The sequence below is a fragment of the Amblyomma americanum genome, chromosome 9, assembly GCF_052857255.1.
Source record: "Amblyomma americanum isolate KBUSLIRL-KWMA chromosome 9, ASM5285725v1, whole genome shotgun sequence".
In the NCBI taxonomy this organism is placed as follows: Eukaryota; Metazoa; Arthropoda; class Arachnida; order Ixodida; family Ixodidae; genus Amblyomma; species Amblyomma americanum.
Genome location: NC_135505.1, coordinates 30,081,188 through 30,097,603, shown reverse-complemented (window position 1 = coordinate 30,097,603; position 16,416 = coordinate 30,081,188). Strand labels below are relative to the sequence as shown.

The 16,416-nt window shown below is 46.9% G+C and overlaps 1 protein-coding gene across 2 annotated transcripts in view; it reads left to right on the top strand.

Moving 5' to 3' along the window:
• Positions 1-16,416, top strand: part of LOC144103214 (uncharacterized) — a 64,066-nt gene that overhangs the window by 13,207 nt on the left and 34,443 nt on the right. For both annotated transcript variants that reach the window (XM_077635987.1, XM_077635986.1), the window contains exons 5-7: positions 3,983-4,183; positions 14,451-14,566; positions 16,046-16,220. In XM_077635987.1, the coding sequence (XP_077492113.1) occupies positions 3,983-4,183; positions 14,451-14,566; positions 16,046-16,220 (492 nt within the window). The remainder of the gene's footprint in view (positions 1-3,982; positions 4,184-14,450; positions 14,567-16,045; positions 16,221-16,416) is intronic.

The window sequence follows — 16,416 nt, the reverse complement described above, 5'->3', positions numbered from 1 at the left end:
TTCTTAGCATAGGTATCTATGCCGGTGGGCATCATGCTGTTCGGGCATGTTGTCACCCTGTGTAATGAAAACAGAGAAGCGAAATAGGCCTGCAGCATGCAGGGGTTTATTCTTGTCATCTGGTGGTATGGAGGGCATGCCGGAAATGCGCATGGCACAAACATTCACAAACTGCCCCGATGTTGACTTCCATGTCCTTGCTCAGCCAAATTGGGGAAACGGCGCCCTACCGCAAAGTTCTCAGTGGCCGTCAACTTTGGAGCGCTCTTTGCTGCTCTATCAAAAAAAAGAAACGGATAGTCCTGGATAATTTTTTTTTTGTGCCATGCGGAACTGTCTTCCAACTGCGCAGTTCGCGTTCTCCAGCGCATATTCAACAGCACGCAACCTCAATTTTGCATCGTGGCCTCTTTGCCTCTCAGGCGACGTCGTGTTGAAATAGAACATACGATGCACTCGAAGCTATACGGATGTGAAACTGAAATCTAAACTTTCTACAATATAACCGAACTGGATGTGGCGCGCAATTGATCACATTGTCGCATTCATTCTGTTTGCTGCGAGATTATGGGTTTCTAGACGTAGGATAAAATGTGAAAAATAGTTTTTGCATAGTGCGATCCACGTATCTATCTGCTATCTGTGCAATGCGCAGATAGCTTTGATAGCATCGAGCTTTTGGTAGCATGTCCTCGGCCATTTTCTTCCAGGCAAATTTGCAACTGGTATCATGAATTTTCTGATTTATAGAGTGATGCGTACCTTTTGAAGCACAAACTGACTGTACGGTCTCACGGGTGTTTATTTTACAAACCCTGCAATTTAAATGTCGCATTTTCCAAGCATTGTCACATTGGCAGAAATTTTGTGCCGTATTTACTCGCGTAATCCTCGTACTTTTTTCCCTGAAAATCAACGCGAAGTTTGGGAGTGCGATAATTATGCGGGGAAAATTTTCAAGCAAATGTTTCGGAGTGTTAAATGCAAAGATGAATGGGTGCAAGATCAGGATTGTCAGGTCCGCAATTGTAAATATAACGAAAACATTACTTTCAAGCGTAACTTACCTTCGTTATGAAAGTACAGGCTGAACGTAAGCTCAAGCTGCTAAAGCACTTTATTCGCCGCGCGCAACCTCCCCGTCACTACTCGCATTGCGTATGTCTTGCAGGCAATTCTACTCTTCATCAGAGTCCATGTCAACACTGGCATCGATGGTTTCTTCATCTTCCGATGCTTCTTCGTCGTCCCACACCAGGTGGTCCTCGGTCCCATCCAGGGCGTTCGAAATTCCTGTTTTCTTGAAGCTTCTGGCCACCATGTTTACATCAATCATCCCCCATGCCTCTGATACCCAGCTGCACAGCAGCTCCACGGACGGTCTTTTGATCTTGCCGCCCGGCGTCAGAGCATGTTCACCTTCGGCCACCATTCTGCGTACAGCCTCCGGACGTTATCTTTAAATGGCTTGTTCAAAGATATGTCAAGAGGCTGTAGCATTGATGTGAGGCCGCCGGGTATTACAGCCAGGTCCGTGCGCAGTTCCTTGAACTTCGCCCGAACCGGCTCTTGAAGATGGCCCCGAAAGCTATCAAGCACGAGGAGCGACGGAAAAAGAAGCGCTCCCGGTCGCTGCCCCCACACAGTCTTCACCCAGTCCAGCATAAGGTCCGCGGTCATCCACCCCTTTTCTTGGACGCGCACATGTATACCAGGGGGGAGTTTTCCTTTCGGGAGGGTCTTCCGCTTGAAAATGACGTATGGTGGGAGCGCTTCCGCCTGTCCGCCGTCACGCCTAGCATGACCGTGCACCTCTGTTTTACCTGTAGTCCTGACGTGCACAGTCCGAGCGCCTGTCTGCTCGACTGTCCTGCTGCTAGGCATATCGAAATTCAGCGGAGTTTGGTCCGCGTTCCCTATCTGGGAGAGCAAGAAGTTTTTCTCCTGCCGGATCCTGATAACGAATCGATGGAAGTCCACTATTTTCTCTTCATAGGCTGCGGGCAGGCGCTGGCAAAGCGTCGTTCGCCTCCTGAGCGAGAGTGCATTGCGCCGCATAAATCGTGTGGCCCACCCGTTACTAGCGCGGAAGTCTTGCACCAGGATGCCTTCCTTTCTTGCGATTACGAGCGCCTGGTTCCGTATCAAATCAATCGACACAGCACACCCATCCGCTCGTCGAGCCTTGATATATTCCAGTAAAGAGGATTCCAGTCGTCTTGAGTTCGTCGTGCTGCCGTCCCCAATACCGGACGCAAAACTCGTTGACGCCGAAGTGTCTGCTGGCGGCGCGGTTGCCATGTTCCAACGCATACTCAATAGCTTTTAGCTTAAAAGCAGCTGTGTAGCTTGCGTAGTGTCCCATGGCGAAGCGGCACAAAGAGCACGGTGCAACACGCAAAGAAGGCAAACGAGGCCTACGAGACACCGGAGCTGGAGACACCTTCGCAAAATGGCGTAGCGGTGGTGAGTGGATGAGCGGTAGCGGCGGTGGCAGCGGATGATAGCACAGTACCGCCGCCTAGTAGCACGCGCACCCAACCATGGCAGTTAGTTGTGGCCGCAGTCAATAGATGGCGATCGCTACGACAAGCAGACGGCTCGCGGCAGTAATTTTGGGGATAATTATGTGGGGGAAAAAAAATTTTCCAATTTTTGATAGCCAATGTGGGGGGTGCGAGCATTACGCGAGTGGGAGCATTATGCGAGTAAATACGGTACATTCCTTTCAATAAATTTGCTGTTGGTGCCTTGGAAGAGTTATGCATTCATCACATCTTTATTTCAGTCATAGTGCAAAGTACCCTGTTTGTGGCAATGGGAGACAAACGCTGCACATAGCAGCTTGACGTTGCTCCCATTTTTGGTATTGGTTTGGCAGGGCGGTACAAAGTGGTGAAAGAAAGGGTGCAGAAACCCACAATTGCATAGACATAAAAACCAGATAACATTGGAATAATAGTTCTTTTTGGAGGACCAATTATGAAAGAAGAATAAACCCTAATTATTATGATTTACACATCACTGATTGTAAATCAAAAATAACCTCATAGAAGCAAGTAGAGCAAGTTCTTGAAAGATGAATAAGGAATAGATTCTTTCATCGCACCAAGCTTGGTCAGACTTGCAGGTAGTATTTCCATAACCATCTGGAAGCCATAGTTTGTACATGCTTGTGGCATATTGTGTAGCAGGCATGTTGTGTAGCAGGTGTTGTGTAGCAGGTATGGTTTCCTTGTAAATCAACGGTTTCCTAGAGGAAAGCAACATTTTGCTGTGTCTGCAATCTGTAGATTTAGAATGCAGTACTCATAGATCTTGTTAAATTTCACGATATGGAATTGCGGGAACACTGGCTGTGAAGGGGATAAATGCGGAACATTGGCTATAGCTCGTAATGTACCTTTCTGTAGCATTAAAAGTAAGCTTTTCCTGCGTGGTTCTACCTCATACTAAATTACAATGCTTGCTATCTAATTGAAACAGTGAGATAGATTGAAAGTTTAGTTCTAACTAGGAGTGTGCATTGCTGTAGCAAAGGACACTTACTACATGAGCTAATTTCGTTTACAAATATTCTGTGTGGTGGTCCCACAGCATGGTATTGCTAATGTGAACATCCAGTGTTTTCACTACATTAGTGATTTCTGTGGAGCATGTGTTGAGGATAAGATCGACATTACTCATATTATATACAACTTTTATAAGGCCTGGATACATATTGTTTAGATGGAAAATATGTTTGCTTGAAATGAAATAAGGAGCAGCACCTGAAATGGTAGAGAGCAGAGCCATGTCGTCATAAAAGAAAGCAACATTACTGATTACTATGTAGTACCACCATGTTACTAGTTAATGAAACAGCTAGTCAAGTCCACATTCATAGAAGCCCCTCTTTGAGCTCTGTTTCTAGTCTCTCTTCCTGGCCCCATTTGCTGTATGTTGTAAATACATGCGTCCACATGTCGTGTGCGTGCGACAGGTGCCAGGCGAAGCACGGCTTGGAGTCAGTGCTGCTGGGCCTGCGGCTGCTGCCGGACGAGCGGCTGGCATGCTTGCGCCACCTGCTGTCAGGCTTGGCACATTTGGCCGCTGATCCCGGCAACCTTATGGGGGCCCACAACCTGGCCACGGTGCTAGCACCCACCCTGTGCTGCCCAGCCACCATGCAGTCGGCCACCAGGTGAGTCCATCCCGGATGGGAGCATTGGTTTGGTGATTTTTACGACCCAGAGAGGGCATCTCAGTTGAGCCAATATGGAGGCTTTAACGAGGATGATGTCTTAAGCACTGTCCCAACTATTTGGCAGAATGACAATTATAGATGCTCCAAGCTCATTCCCTACTTTGCCAAGGAAAGTTGTCCTGAAGTATAGTGACGGGCAGAAACTGTGTCGTAGCTGCTGCGTCAAGACCAGCTCTCATGCCTTTCACCAGCAAATTGTGCAAAAAGTAAACAGACTGAGGCGTGTAAAATATCGGAGGAAATTTTCTTGCACTGTAGCGAAGGTGCTTACCAGGATGCTTTTTTTCCTTTATGCCTGAGTGATTAGTGGCGGTCACCTTGTCCAGGCGCTATTAGCAGTGGCCAGAAATGGCATGGTTGCTTTTAAGTGGGGCACTCAAATTGAACCCCCGCACCCCCCTTTCCTCTCTTTTAAGTGAAGCTGTTCCCTTTCTCTTGGCTGTACTCTTGTTTAGCATGTGCCACCCAGCACATGCGCCCTCCCCACCTCTTTTCCGCTGGAGAGAAGAAATTAGCATGGATGACCCCTCCCGAAAAAAAGATCCTGCCTGCCGAAGTCCGTAGTCACTATGGTGGGGCAGTTGTTCTTCTGGCTTAATGGAAAGTGACATCAGGGCCTCTGCTGTCTCCTCTTCTTTCCTTTCTGCATGGTTCTCGGGCTGGGCAGAATGGAGCTCTGCTGCTCTGCCACAGTCCTGTCAACCATCAGGCAAGTCCGTCCTGAAAGAGAGCATTGAATAGACCTCTCTCGGCCTGCTTCATCGGCGCACATGGGGCTGTTCCAGTGGGCAAAGCAGTCTTCTAAAAGCATGGTGCAGCTGCGACGCATCAAACCAGCTAAGCTGCATCATCGGGACAAAAATTAGGAAAACTGTGTCAGACTGCTTAACTCACTGCTTTTGAGTTGGGTGGCAGCAAGCGCTGGCTGCCTAGGCAGATATAGCCTTAGTTGTCACCACTGTTTCGAAATGTTAAGCTCTGTTTGAAGCCCACTTGTAACGAACATGAGTGTCGCAAAGTATTCGTTCCTCATTGCTACAGAACAGCACAGAAGGCTTGGATGAAAGGGAGAGAAATGCGGGATGAGCGCTTACTCGTAACTGAAGCTTGTTCAGGAAACATTTCTAATTCATGGCAGGCGTGGGGAAACAAGCAAAACAAAACAAAAAAACGCACGTGTTTCTAAGTCAGAATTGAGGTGCACAACTTCATTATTGTGTAGGAAAACATACAGCTTGCTGACACATTTTTTTTTCTGTATGTGGTACACTTGTTAGCCGGTCTGTGTTCTTGAATAAGATAAACAATGATCTAATGATGGTAAACATGATTTGCCTGCTTAGAAATGGTTATCTAGATTCGTGGACAGAGTTGATTCCAAGCAACTACCGTATTTACATGATTGTAAATCGGCCTATTTTATTTAAATCTGAAAATCCGAAGTGGGGGGTCAACTTACAATTGAAACCAAGGCATGGCAGCATAACGGCAGACATACGAGATACAGCCATGCTGCAGCGTGGTTGCATTTTTGCTGCACGGATCCATCTCACTCTTGGTGCTGGCCTTGAGCAGCTGCTATGTCAATTTGCAGAACCGGCAACTCCTCCCCTGCACAGCGACTATTGGCGGCTGTCAATAAGCCACAAACCGCACCCCCCCTCCCTACATGTGGCTGCAGATTGCGGCTGCTGATAAGCGGCGGCAGCCCGATAACGCTATGGTGTTCTACTCTTGAAGGGGAAGCTTAAGCATCCTCCAAGTTTTTTTTTTTTTCACTTTCAACTGCATACTCTGCACTCAAGGGAGCGTCAATATTAGACAGAAGGGCCACTGTTCCCATCGTGGTGGCACCGCCACTCGGAATGGCAGAGGTGCCGGGGAGTGTCAATAGCTGACGGAAGAGCCGACTCCGCTCACGCATAGTTTCTCTTTGGCTATAACGCATCTGACGACTGTCGGCTACGTTTTACGAATTTTTAATGTGGTGCTTCATCAGTCGTCATTTGTGCGGCGGGTTCGACAAGCATCCGGCGCTCGTTCACGGCTACATTCATGACGGCTGTCATTCTTTACGCTGGAAAAATGAACAACTGTGCACCGGGCTGCAAGTTCAGTGTTCGCATTAGGTGGTACGGGTGTGGCGGCTGTAGCGAGGCAAAATTTTCAGCTCTTTCACATGATGTCGTGGTGCGGCAGGTTGCGAAGTGTGGGATTTCGCTGCATGATAACGTTGGAGCATCGTGTTGTGGGACCGCAGCAGTGATCATGGCGGCAGTGCTAGTGAGGATGACGGTGGAAGTGTGGGCAAGTAGTCCAGTGACTAATGCATTTTAATTTTGGAATGTGCCCATGGGCAGGCCCCCCCCACGCGCTCTACTTTTGAAGAGGAAGCTTAAGTGACTTTCAAGTTTTTATTTCTTTTCCTGACATGCGATATGGGGGGTCGACTTACATTCGAATCGACTTACGTGTAAATACGGTGTCATTCTCTTCGAGGCGTGTGTTGCTACACCACTCTGTCTGGCCTATCTTTACTTGTCCGCAGGGAAGAGGAATTTCGTAAATACCTGTAGAGCAGGATAAATCTTTTTCTCTTGCTTGATCCCACAGGTCATTTAAGATATTTCCATTTTTTCAGTCGTTTTTTTTTTCCGCAATCGCACAAATCCCATTCATTTTTTTTTGTGCAGGAAAGATAACACCCATATCATACCTATTAGCCTCATTTTTAACACCGTGCAAAGGGGGTGCGATTTGCAGTTAATGGTCAAACAAGCACTGCCAGTTTGCAGTAAGTAGTCGAGCAAAAACAAATGTCGCAAACTGATTTCTACCGTGCCATTTTCATGCCGTATGCGTGAGCCACCTTCAGTCTGGCAAAGTTTTGGGACGCGTTTTTGAGCTGCTGCTTGTTTCTCTGTCTCCTAAAAAACTCTAGCACCATGCGCATCAAGATGGAGGCCGATTGACCTCCTCGTGATTGAGATTTTTGGCCCTACCTTTTGTTGGCCCAATTCCAAATGGCCAGCCAATTAGGTCCAGCATGAGTGATCAATCGAAGTTTGCATTTAATTATGATGCAAATATCATTTGGTGATATATAATTCACATGCGATTCCTGCGATATGGTGATATGTTGATTCCTTTATATGCTATATATTGCTTCTATAAGAATAAAGTTTTTGCAAAGCACTGATGAGTGACAGCTTGGGGTGAGAGCTTGCACCAATGCAAGTGTGGTATAGTGATGACGTGTAGACAGCATTCCACACTATGCAGTCAAATTTTTGGATCAAATAAATGACAGTTACTCCTGTAAAATCCGTTTGCTAAAATATCCCTGGCAGCACACCAACGGTGAAAATGGCTGCTGAGGTGCGATCTGCCTGTCCACCATAGGCTGACAACCATGCAGTTACACATATCTAGAGGCAAGCTTTTCCGGCTGCATAGTGTTTCATCTCAGTTCAAAGAAATTCGTGATCTGTGCATGCAGCTTGGGCGGTCAGTATAGCAGTGCTGATGCTCACAGCAACGCAGAATGATACCATTGTTGTACCTCTCGTTCACTTGAGGCAGGATGAGTTTTTTTTTTTTTACCTGCTGTTAAATGGAATGCAATTTCTCTGCTTTAAAAGTGGCAGTGGGGTGGAGATTGAATTGGGAAAGGAAGAAAAGAGTTGACAACTCATTAGTCTCGCTCCACTCCGCATCTGTCGTGAGAGATTCGTACACAACTGGGGTGGCCTTGCAGTGACCTTGCATTGTGTTCGAGAGAGGGCAATGCCTGTGGAGGATTTTTTCCTGCCTTCTGGGGCACATGTGTAATGCCCATCATTTTTACACTTTGCATGTAAAATTTTTTACTCAGCACCTTATAAACACATGTAAGGACCACGCCCGTGTGCAGGCCACACCCTGTTTTCCCAAAGGTAATATTAGAGAAAAAAGATCCGTGTAAGGGCCGCACTCAAACTTTCCACATCCCACAAAGGAATAGCCTTCGAAATGCATGTTCCCTGGCCTCCGCGATCAGCTCCAGCTGCAAGCAACGGTGTGCTTGATTGCGGAGGCCGGGCACGTGCACAGGAGCTTCCCGGTGCTGCCCACGGATGGTGCCCATGGCCGCGGCTCGTCATCATCATCGTCAACTTTTTCCTTCACCACAAGCTTCCACTATCCATATTGGCATCAGTATCACCAGCTCCAGCTTCTTGTGGCTGTCAAAGGCATGGGAGTTGTGGTAGCGTGTTAGTTCACCGTAGTTGTGGCTTTCGTGTGCTGCCACCGAGCGTTGCAATTTTAGCACAATGGGCAAGCACCTTAATAGCCACATCACTGGGAATTTGCTGTCGAACATGGAAAGCTTACGGCAGGCAGGAAATTAGACGTGGCCGAGAGATACGTCTGACGATGGTGCAACCAAAAGGTTTATGGTTTATGGGGGTCTAACTTCTCAACGGCTGTGCATTGACAATGGACATGCTGCATGATTTTTGCGGGATGAGCGTGCACCAGAGCACAGCACCAGCTCGGAATCGGAAGACTTCGCGATTGACGATTGAACGCATGATAAATGCCGCTCAATCCCTGATTGGTGTTTTTACTTACAAGATTTTTTTTTTCGAACATCGCGTGTATGGGCTGCACCCTGAAAATTGGCCCTCGAATCTGGAAATAAAAGTGCGGCCCTTACACATGTTTTTACAACATGTACACTCGAGATGAAGACAGCTTCTGATGCCTGCATCTACACTGCGACCGAACACCACCTCCAAAGATGTTTGTTCCATCCGAGACTCAGCACTATAGCCGTAATGTGCATTGAAACTGCCATGTCAACCTCATTTCTACTAGGCCAGCGTTTGTTAAAAATGGGCGCAAGCAGAATTGTCGAAGACAGTGCTTCAGCCAGCATGGAGACTGATCAAGACTGGCCCAGCTCTTAATGAACTTGGCAGAACACCAAGGTATTGTGTGCCAAGTGCCTGCAATCGTGGCTTGCTTGGCATGCATGCTGCGCGCCTGGCTTTGCTACTGTACTATATGCTTGGAAAGCTAGCAAGTGCTTGAGCATCGGAGAGGAGCGTAGCAGTTTAAACCAGAATTCTTTTAAACATTGCGATATAATTGCTGCTTCGTTTTAATTCACTACAGTGCTGAAGCGAAGTTTCCTCAAGAGCCAGGATGACAAGGAATATAGAAGCGGCGATTATAGTATTGCAGTTTTTTCTTGCCTCACGTGATCTGAACCACACTTTAACATCAGTCATGGTTCGGCTGTTGAAACCGAATCCGAAACAGCACAAGAAAAAAATTTGATTATAAATTATTTACTGGTCGTAGGAGATTACCACATAGTAATCCACATTTAATAATGCTCCCAAAAGTTAGGTGTCTATACTTTTTGAAGGAAGCAAAACCTTCAGACGCCCCAAGTGATTTGGTGAGCTCTAGATTGGCATCGAAGATACCTAACCCCTCAGCACAGCTAAGGGTTACAGACATGTAACTGTCCTGTGAGTCTTTTAAACCTTGCCTAAAAAGTGCACATCTGGCCATCAGTGCTGGTGTTCAGCATGTTCGCCGTATCTCGCAGACTATCACACAACTGTCTGATCGTGCGGTGATACAGCAAATGCCATTTGAACCGAAGAGGTTGAAACAAAAAATAAACAAATCTAGTAAAACAAATGTATATTATAAACATACAATGAGAGCAATGAGGACAACGAATACAATTAGTAAAATCAAATGAGAACCCAGCTAAAACAGCTACAAAAAAATTGCAGTCGAGTAAAGGAAGGTAAATTACAAACGAGTTGCTCAAGTACATAAGAAATTTAGAAATGAGAAATTTAGACAAATTTACTGTTCGAAGACAGGCAGTAACCGCTCTTTGAATCTGACCAGGTTGTGTTGGCGCTGCAAGGTAACGTGACCTAGGTGGCCCGCCTGCCTCCTAGGTTACTCTCTGGAGACCATCTGCCAGAGCCATGCCTGTGACTGTTTGCTCACAAAGCCGACAGCGGAATTTCAAGGGAATGGGGCCTTTGACTCAATTGCTTTAAAATTCTCATCCTTTCAGAGTCGCATCTCTGACTTGGTGCCTGACTCAGCCGCTTTATGAATGATCTCCACAGATGCAGATATTGCAGTACGCCGATGACATAAAAATACAGGACTCCTTTAGGGTGACCATGAAGGGACCAGGAAATTTGTCTTGTCAGAAGTTCACTTAACACAAATGCCTCTAAAAGAGGTGTGGGAGCATGCTAGATGTGTCCAAATATGTTACATAAAAGTAATTAATAAAATAGCTTTTCGGAGAGAGCATAATTGCGAGTCGAACATTTACTGTGCTGTGCACAAAGCACACTCGCATCATTTTACTTGAAAACTGCATTGGTCTAGTTTTTTCTTTTGACCGTTTCTTTTCCTCGCTGTATCATGCAGTGTCTGCCATCTGTTTTTTCTTCTGATTTTGTATTTCCATCCTGCTCGGAGCACTTCGAAGGTGCGCAACAGGGTAGCCATGTGCGTTTTATCTCACTCCTTTTGCAGCATATGCTATGAGCAGGCAAACCATGCACCTTTCCTTACGCTGTGGGCTGTGTGCGTGGCGCTGATATCTGGCCGTCTCTGCGCTACAGTAATGCGTGTTGCAGCGCTGCGTCGATTGAAAATACAGCCCCAGAATTTTTAAGCCCCAAGTCAACGAACGGGTGTGCTTTGAGCGTACGTGCCTTATAGTTGGTGGAAGGCAATGCACGGCGTGTGACGCGCTCGCGATGCCTTGCCAATATGGCAGAGACCTGTGCCAGCATACGCCCGATGGTTCCCTGCCTTTTCTTCATCGGCAAGAGACCTTTCCCAAAAAAGCGCGCTCTTGCAAGACGACTTCCCCGCAGCTTTGCGCGAAAATATGCGGAAGTCATCTTTTGGGGGTGCTCTTTCTGCCTGTAATCACTTTATGTAATTTTTTTCTTAGCAGCCATTGCCAATTTTGCCAAAGGCAAATTATCTCCTATCTCCTTGGGAGTTCTCAAGAATTACACAAAAGACTGGAAAGACACGGAATTTGCTCACTTGTGAAACCTGGAGAACAAGGCAGCCTACGATAAATTTCGAGGATCTATCAGCCGAGCTGTGGATGCTAACTCTGACGTCAGAATGACAAGACACGGCCCTAATACCTACCGCGATGCTCAACATTACAGGCTAGAAAGGATAACCTTCCCACCTCCGCATAAAATTCTAACCAAAGAACAAGAGGTACTGTGGAGACAACTCCAAACTAAAGCTCTCCCTAACCCCGCTGTCCTAAGCCATGCGTACCTGGGTAGATTTAATTCGCAGTGCAGCAGATGTGGTGGCAAAGCCAGCGTAGACCACATTTTCTAGGACTGTCTGACGGGTCCCCCACCAATCATGCTTGAGAGGCTCGTGCACCCGGGCCTATGGAGACCTTGCGGCTCAGCTCTGACCTGGAAACCAAAGTACAGGTCATCACTACAGCCCGATAGGTCACCGCCTGTCTTCACTGACGGCCACATAGCAAGATCAACTAACGCACTTGTAGCTCAAGTTTCCAATCCATTTACTTAGTGCCATTCGGACGCCCTGTGAGTGCCATTATGCTGGGTCACTGTGGTTCGTGGTCGCTGCAGAAGTTCGTCTTAACCGAAGGACATGCGAAACAGTTCGTCTTAAGCGGATTTTTTTTTTGCATTGAGTCCTATGGGAAACCAACCAAATGGTCTCATTTGTTCATCTTATCCAAGAATTCATCTTAACCAAGTTTAAGGTTAACCATTTTAACCAAGGTTAAGTGTTACTTGAGCATCTTAACCAAGTTTGTCTTAACTGGAGTCTACTGTGTTTCAATTATCCATTCCCCTTGCGACTGTGGCTTGGTGCAAGAGGACTTCCCCTCTGTCCACAGGTGATGTGTGTCACGGTGTCGACCTAAATGTGGAAAAGACTTTAGTAGGACCCCTCTATAGTAAAGTGACTCGAATCAGCAAAAATCTTTTCTATATCAGTGTCTTTATATATCAGTTGTTGGTGATGGCATGGCTCTGAGGATGCTCTCTGGTAATTAATTGGCTACTTACTACACAGTGTTTGGTTTATAAAAGAAACACTCACAAATCCTTTCCATTCTGCCCTTGTTGTCCCTTTATGTGATAATTATTTATTTTTGAATTATCACACCTCATGCTATCACGTTTTAAATTTTTTTATGTCTTGTGGAAGTGCCACATTAAATGCAATATGGTTACGCATATAATGCGAGTTTGATTTAATTTGGAAACCAATGTTTTGCGTGACCTTGGCATCCTTTGCAGCAGCCTCGGCGTCGTTTAGAGAGGCAGAAATGCGTGACACAGTGGAGGTGAGATGCCTCCATTTCTTGCCACTGCTTTCCTTTTCTTCCCTTCCCTACTCTGCACTGCATTTTTACGGTCTTTCCTTTCTCAGCGACCCCCGCCACCTTCTTTCTGCGTTCATAGCCAGCTTTAGTTTTTCTGTGCGTGTGTGCCTTGCTTTTTGTCTCAAGGCACCAAGGAATTTCAGAAGTTGGCTTCTCCTCACAGCTTCGAGCTGGATGGTAAAGCTATATCAAAGAGCGCTATCTTAATGCCAAAGCATTTCTTGGCTCATGAGTGGCGTCACCAGAAGCTGTGGACAGGTGCTGTGGAAGGAAGTTGTGAACAGAGCATGTCCGCACCAACTGAATAAAAATGCAGTCCTAGCGCCATCATGCGTCACCCACTGAAACCCCCCATCGCAATGTACGGTGCTGGTCCAGCAGATGGTGCTCTCGTAAGCGAGATAGCAGATGCGCACGAGGGAGGAAGGACACGCAGTAAGAGAAATGCTTTCGCATTACTGCACCTAAGCAGACTTAAGTGCACCCATGGGATTTTATTGCCCATTTGCCTCTGAACGTTGGCCTTGCACATGCCGCATTGTTATCATTCCGCTGGAAGTACGTTGCCACAGCCAGATGGCCTTTACTATAGCCATTTCGTTGAAAAAAAAAAAATCTATACTATAACAGAATAAAAATGTACAGTTGTCTATGGGAAGTGAAATGGGACCGCAGTTTCACTTTACTGTAACAGTTTTGCTGTACCAGAGTTTACTATAGCGGGGTTCTTCTGTATATTGTTCACATGCAAGAGCAACCCAGTTGAGTTTTGCTACTTTCAGCAGCCAGGCCATTACGAAGGTATCTGTTGTCTGTTACTTAGATGTCCAGCTGGATGTGAAGTCACACTTTTTGCCCTGCATATTGGCAAGGACACACGCTTGCTTGTGCTTGGCACAGTGACATGCTCTTGCAAAGCCTTGCCTATTTCAGCATGCTATATATCCATGTACCAAAGCCCTGTGCTCCAAAGGCCCGAGTATGGCTGCAATGTTTGGGATACAATCTGCCACACGTCTTTCCTACACCTCAAGAACACGCAAAAATGGTCAAGCAGGAATGTCTTGACTTGTTGGAACTGCTTACCAGCTCCTCAAGATGATTGCAATTCTGCCCTGCACACTGTGGGACTGAAGATTTGATGACCAGATGTTAGTCATGGGCCCTTGTTTTCGTGTACGAATTCATAGACACACTGACTGTATTTACCTAGTGGACACTACATCCAACCTGTATATTTGACACTGCTCCGGGCAACTGGAGTCCCATTGTGAGAATGATGTCTTTAGAACTTCGTGATGGCAGCTTAAATTGATATGTATTTCACTGTGACTTCGCCGCTTTCAAATGAAGCTTGCAGAGCTCATCAAATCTTGACACTTCTTGATGATTTCTCAGTAATTTGTTATTTTCCTGTTTTTGTAATCACCACGTGCACCACTGCACTAGGTGTTGGCTGTTAGACTTATGGTGGGCAGCTCAGAATAAATAGCAAGTGCATGCTTGGCTGATATCAGGTTAGGAATGCCCATCGCTCTTAGCTACACCTGATGTAAAGGCGATGAAGGACTTTCAGGGTAATGTGCCTAAAAATCGCAACAACCTCGAAATCGTAGAAGCTGTTGCATCTGATTACGATTGTTCAGAAAAATCAGGTTGCGTGTCTTGTGGTAAACAATGATAATACCACACGCTGGCAGCATTGATCAACGAGCATGCTGAAAGCAATGGTTGCAAAGTGGGGGTGGATGTTGTTTGCTGCAGGGAGGATCTGGACAGCGTGGTGTCCCTGGTGCAGGCTCTTATCGAAGCCTCTCACCTTGTGGGGTCCACTCCGCCACCACTGCCCGGGCGTGCGGGCCGCAAGAAGACCAATTCGGGTGAGCTGCCATGCAGGGAGAAGGAGGGCCGGTGAATAAACTTTTGTAGGATGAGTTAAGGAGGGCACAGCCTTTTTCATGTGTTCCCTTCTTATGTGTATCATCTTTATTGTGCTGCAGTCTCCATCATCGATAAACTTCTCATTTGGTTGAATTTGAAAGGGGGGGGGGAACAGGAGGGCTGTGTGTTATCCCCCCTTCCGCCCTTGGAAGCTCTCTCAAGACGGGCTATAACGAAGCTGCGGCTGTAACTGAGTAATTGCCTGGCCCCTTCAGTTTCGTTATAATGAGGTGCAACTGTAGCATCAATAAACAGCTGCTCATCCGAACTGGGACCCCCCCCCCCCCCCCCCCCTCGTCGGGCAGTGTAACAGTCGAATTCGGTCCAAGAGCCAGACAACCCCAGATGTCTTATTACTGCACCTGTGCAGGCTGTGCTAACCCTCTCGACCAAACTGTCAGAGGGTAGTCGGCGAAACAAACGTCTCCTTCCTTCAGAGACACAAACCTGCTTCCTCAGCCGCTAGTTGTTGATCACGGCAACAAAATTGCTCATAGTCGCTGCTGTTAGCAAGGGGCAAAAGAAATAAGCACTGATACGTGTGCAACGGAGCCTACTGTTGCCATGTTCGTGTGGCTAATGGAAGGAGCCCTTTCCACCATTTCTTTCATACCAGAAGGGGGATGTGGCTGCGGTGCAGCTCGAAATAAGGCCTCATGACTGTTAGAGAAGTATTAGTAATTTAGAGTCTGTCGGTTAGTGAAGTGCAATAGAAATATGCTACGTTTTTTATTTAACAGTAAGCTGCTGCAGTGGCTCAGTGGTTATGGTGCTTGGCTGCTGACCCGAAGGACGCACGTTCAGTCCCGGTCTTGGCCGTTAGATTTCAATGGAGTCAAAATGCTAGACCTGTGTACTGTGGGATGTCAAAATTTCCGGAGCCCTCCACTACATCTTCCTCATAGCCTGACTCGCTTTGGGACGTTAAACCGCACAAAAACCTGTAGGTGACAACTGTTCACAATGGATAGTTCCTCTGAAGATGGGATGTGAAATATTACCTACTATTGCTTAACTGTTTAAAAGTTTCTACATATTTGATTAATCTCTGGCACAATTCTATCTTGTGAGAGCATCAAAATTGCAGAATAATTTCAAAAAGTAACAGGAAATTTCTGTTCCAAACGGCCTGTGTTCAGTGCAACAAAACAAGAAAGTTGAACCCCCATGGCGCCGACGAGAGTAGTGTCTTCACCCTGAAAAGCAGCGCTGGCCCACCAAGCAACCCGAAAACAGTGTCAGTCTAATGTGTTTGGGCGTACTCAGGTGGGTGCGAATGAGTGTATAATTTCTCCCTCATTTCTAATTTCCTCCACTTTGGAGGATTCCCTTGAACACAGTGGAGTACTGACTCTTGTGCATTGCATGACGTGTTGCTGGGCACGAGCACCACCATGTGGTGTGTTGCAATGGTGCAGCGTGCCTGCTGCTGCACCAGCTGCGGCGCCTAGTGGTTCAGCGCAAGGTGCCGGAGGCCGAGGCCGCGGATGGGCAGGACTGCTCCCCTGTGGTCGCCCCCGACGGCCCCGCCCTTGGGTCCAAGCGCCGCAAGCCACGCGAGCTCCTGCCTCGGGGACTCTCGCCCTGGAAGAGGCAAGCCACTCCTGGAATTCAATGCCCGGTCAATTTGTTATCATTAGAAGGGTCTGAGCAAGCGGAAACGGTGACCACAGTCTGTCACTACCCAGTGGGAATGCTACAAACGAACTTACTACCTTAGATGTAGTGGCTCAACCACGAATATAATGAGCGTTTGGCAGTTAATGCATTGTGCATAAAGTGGTTGATG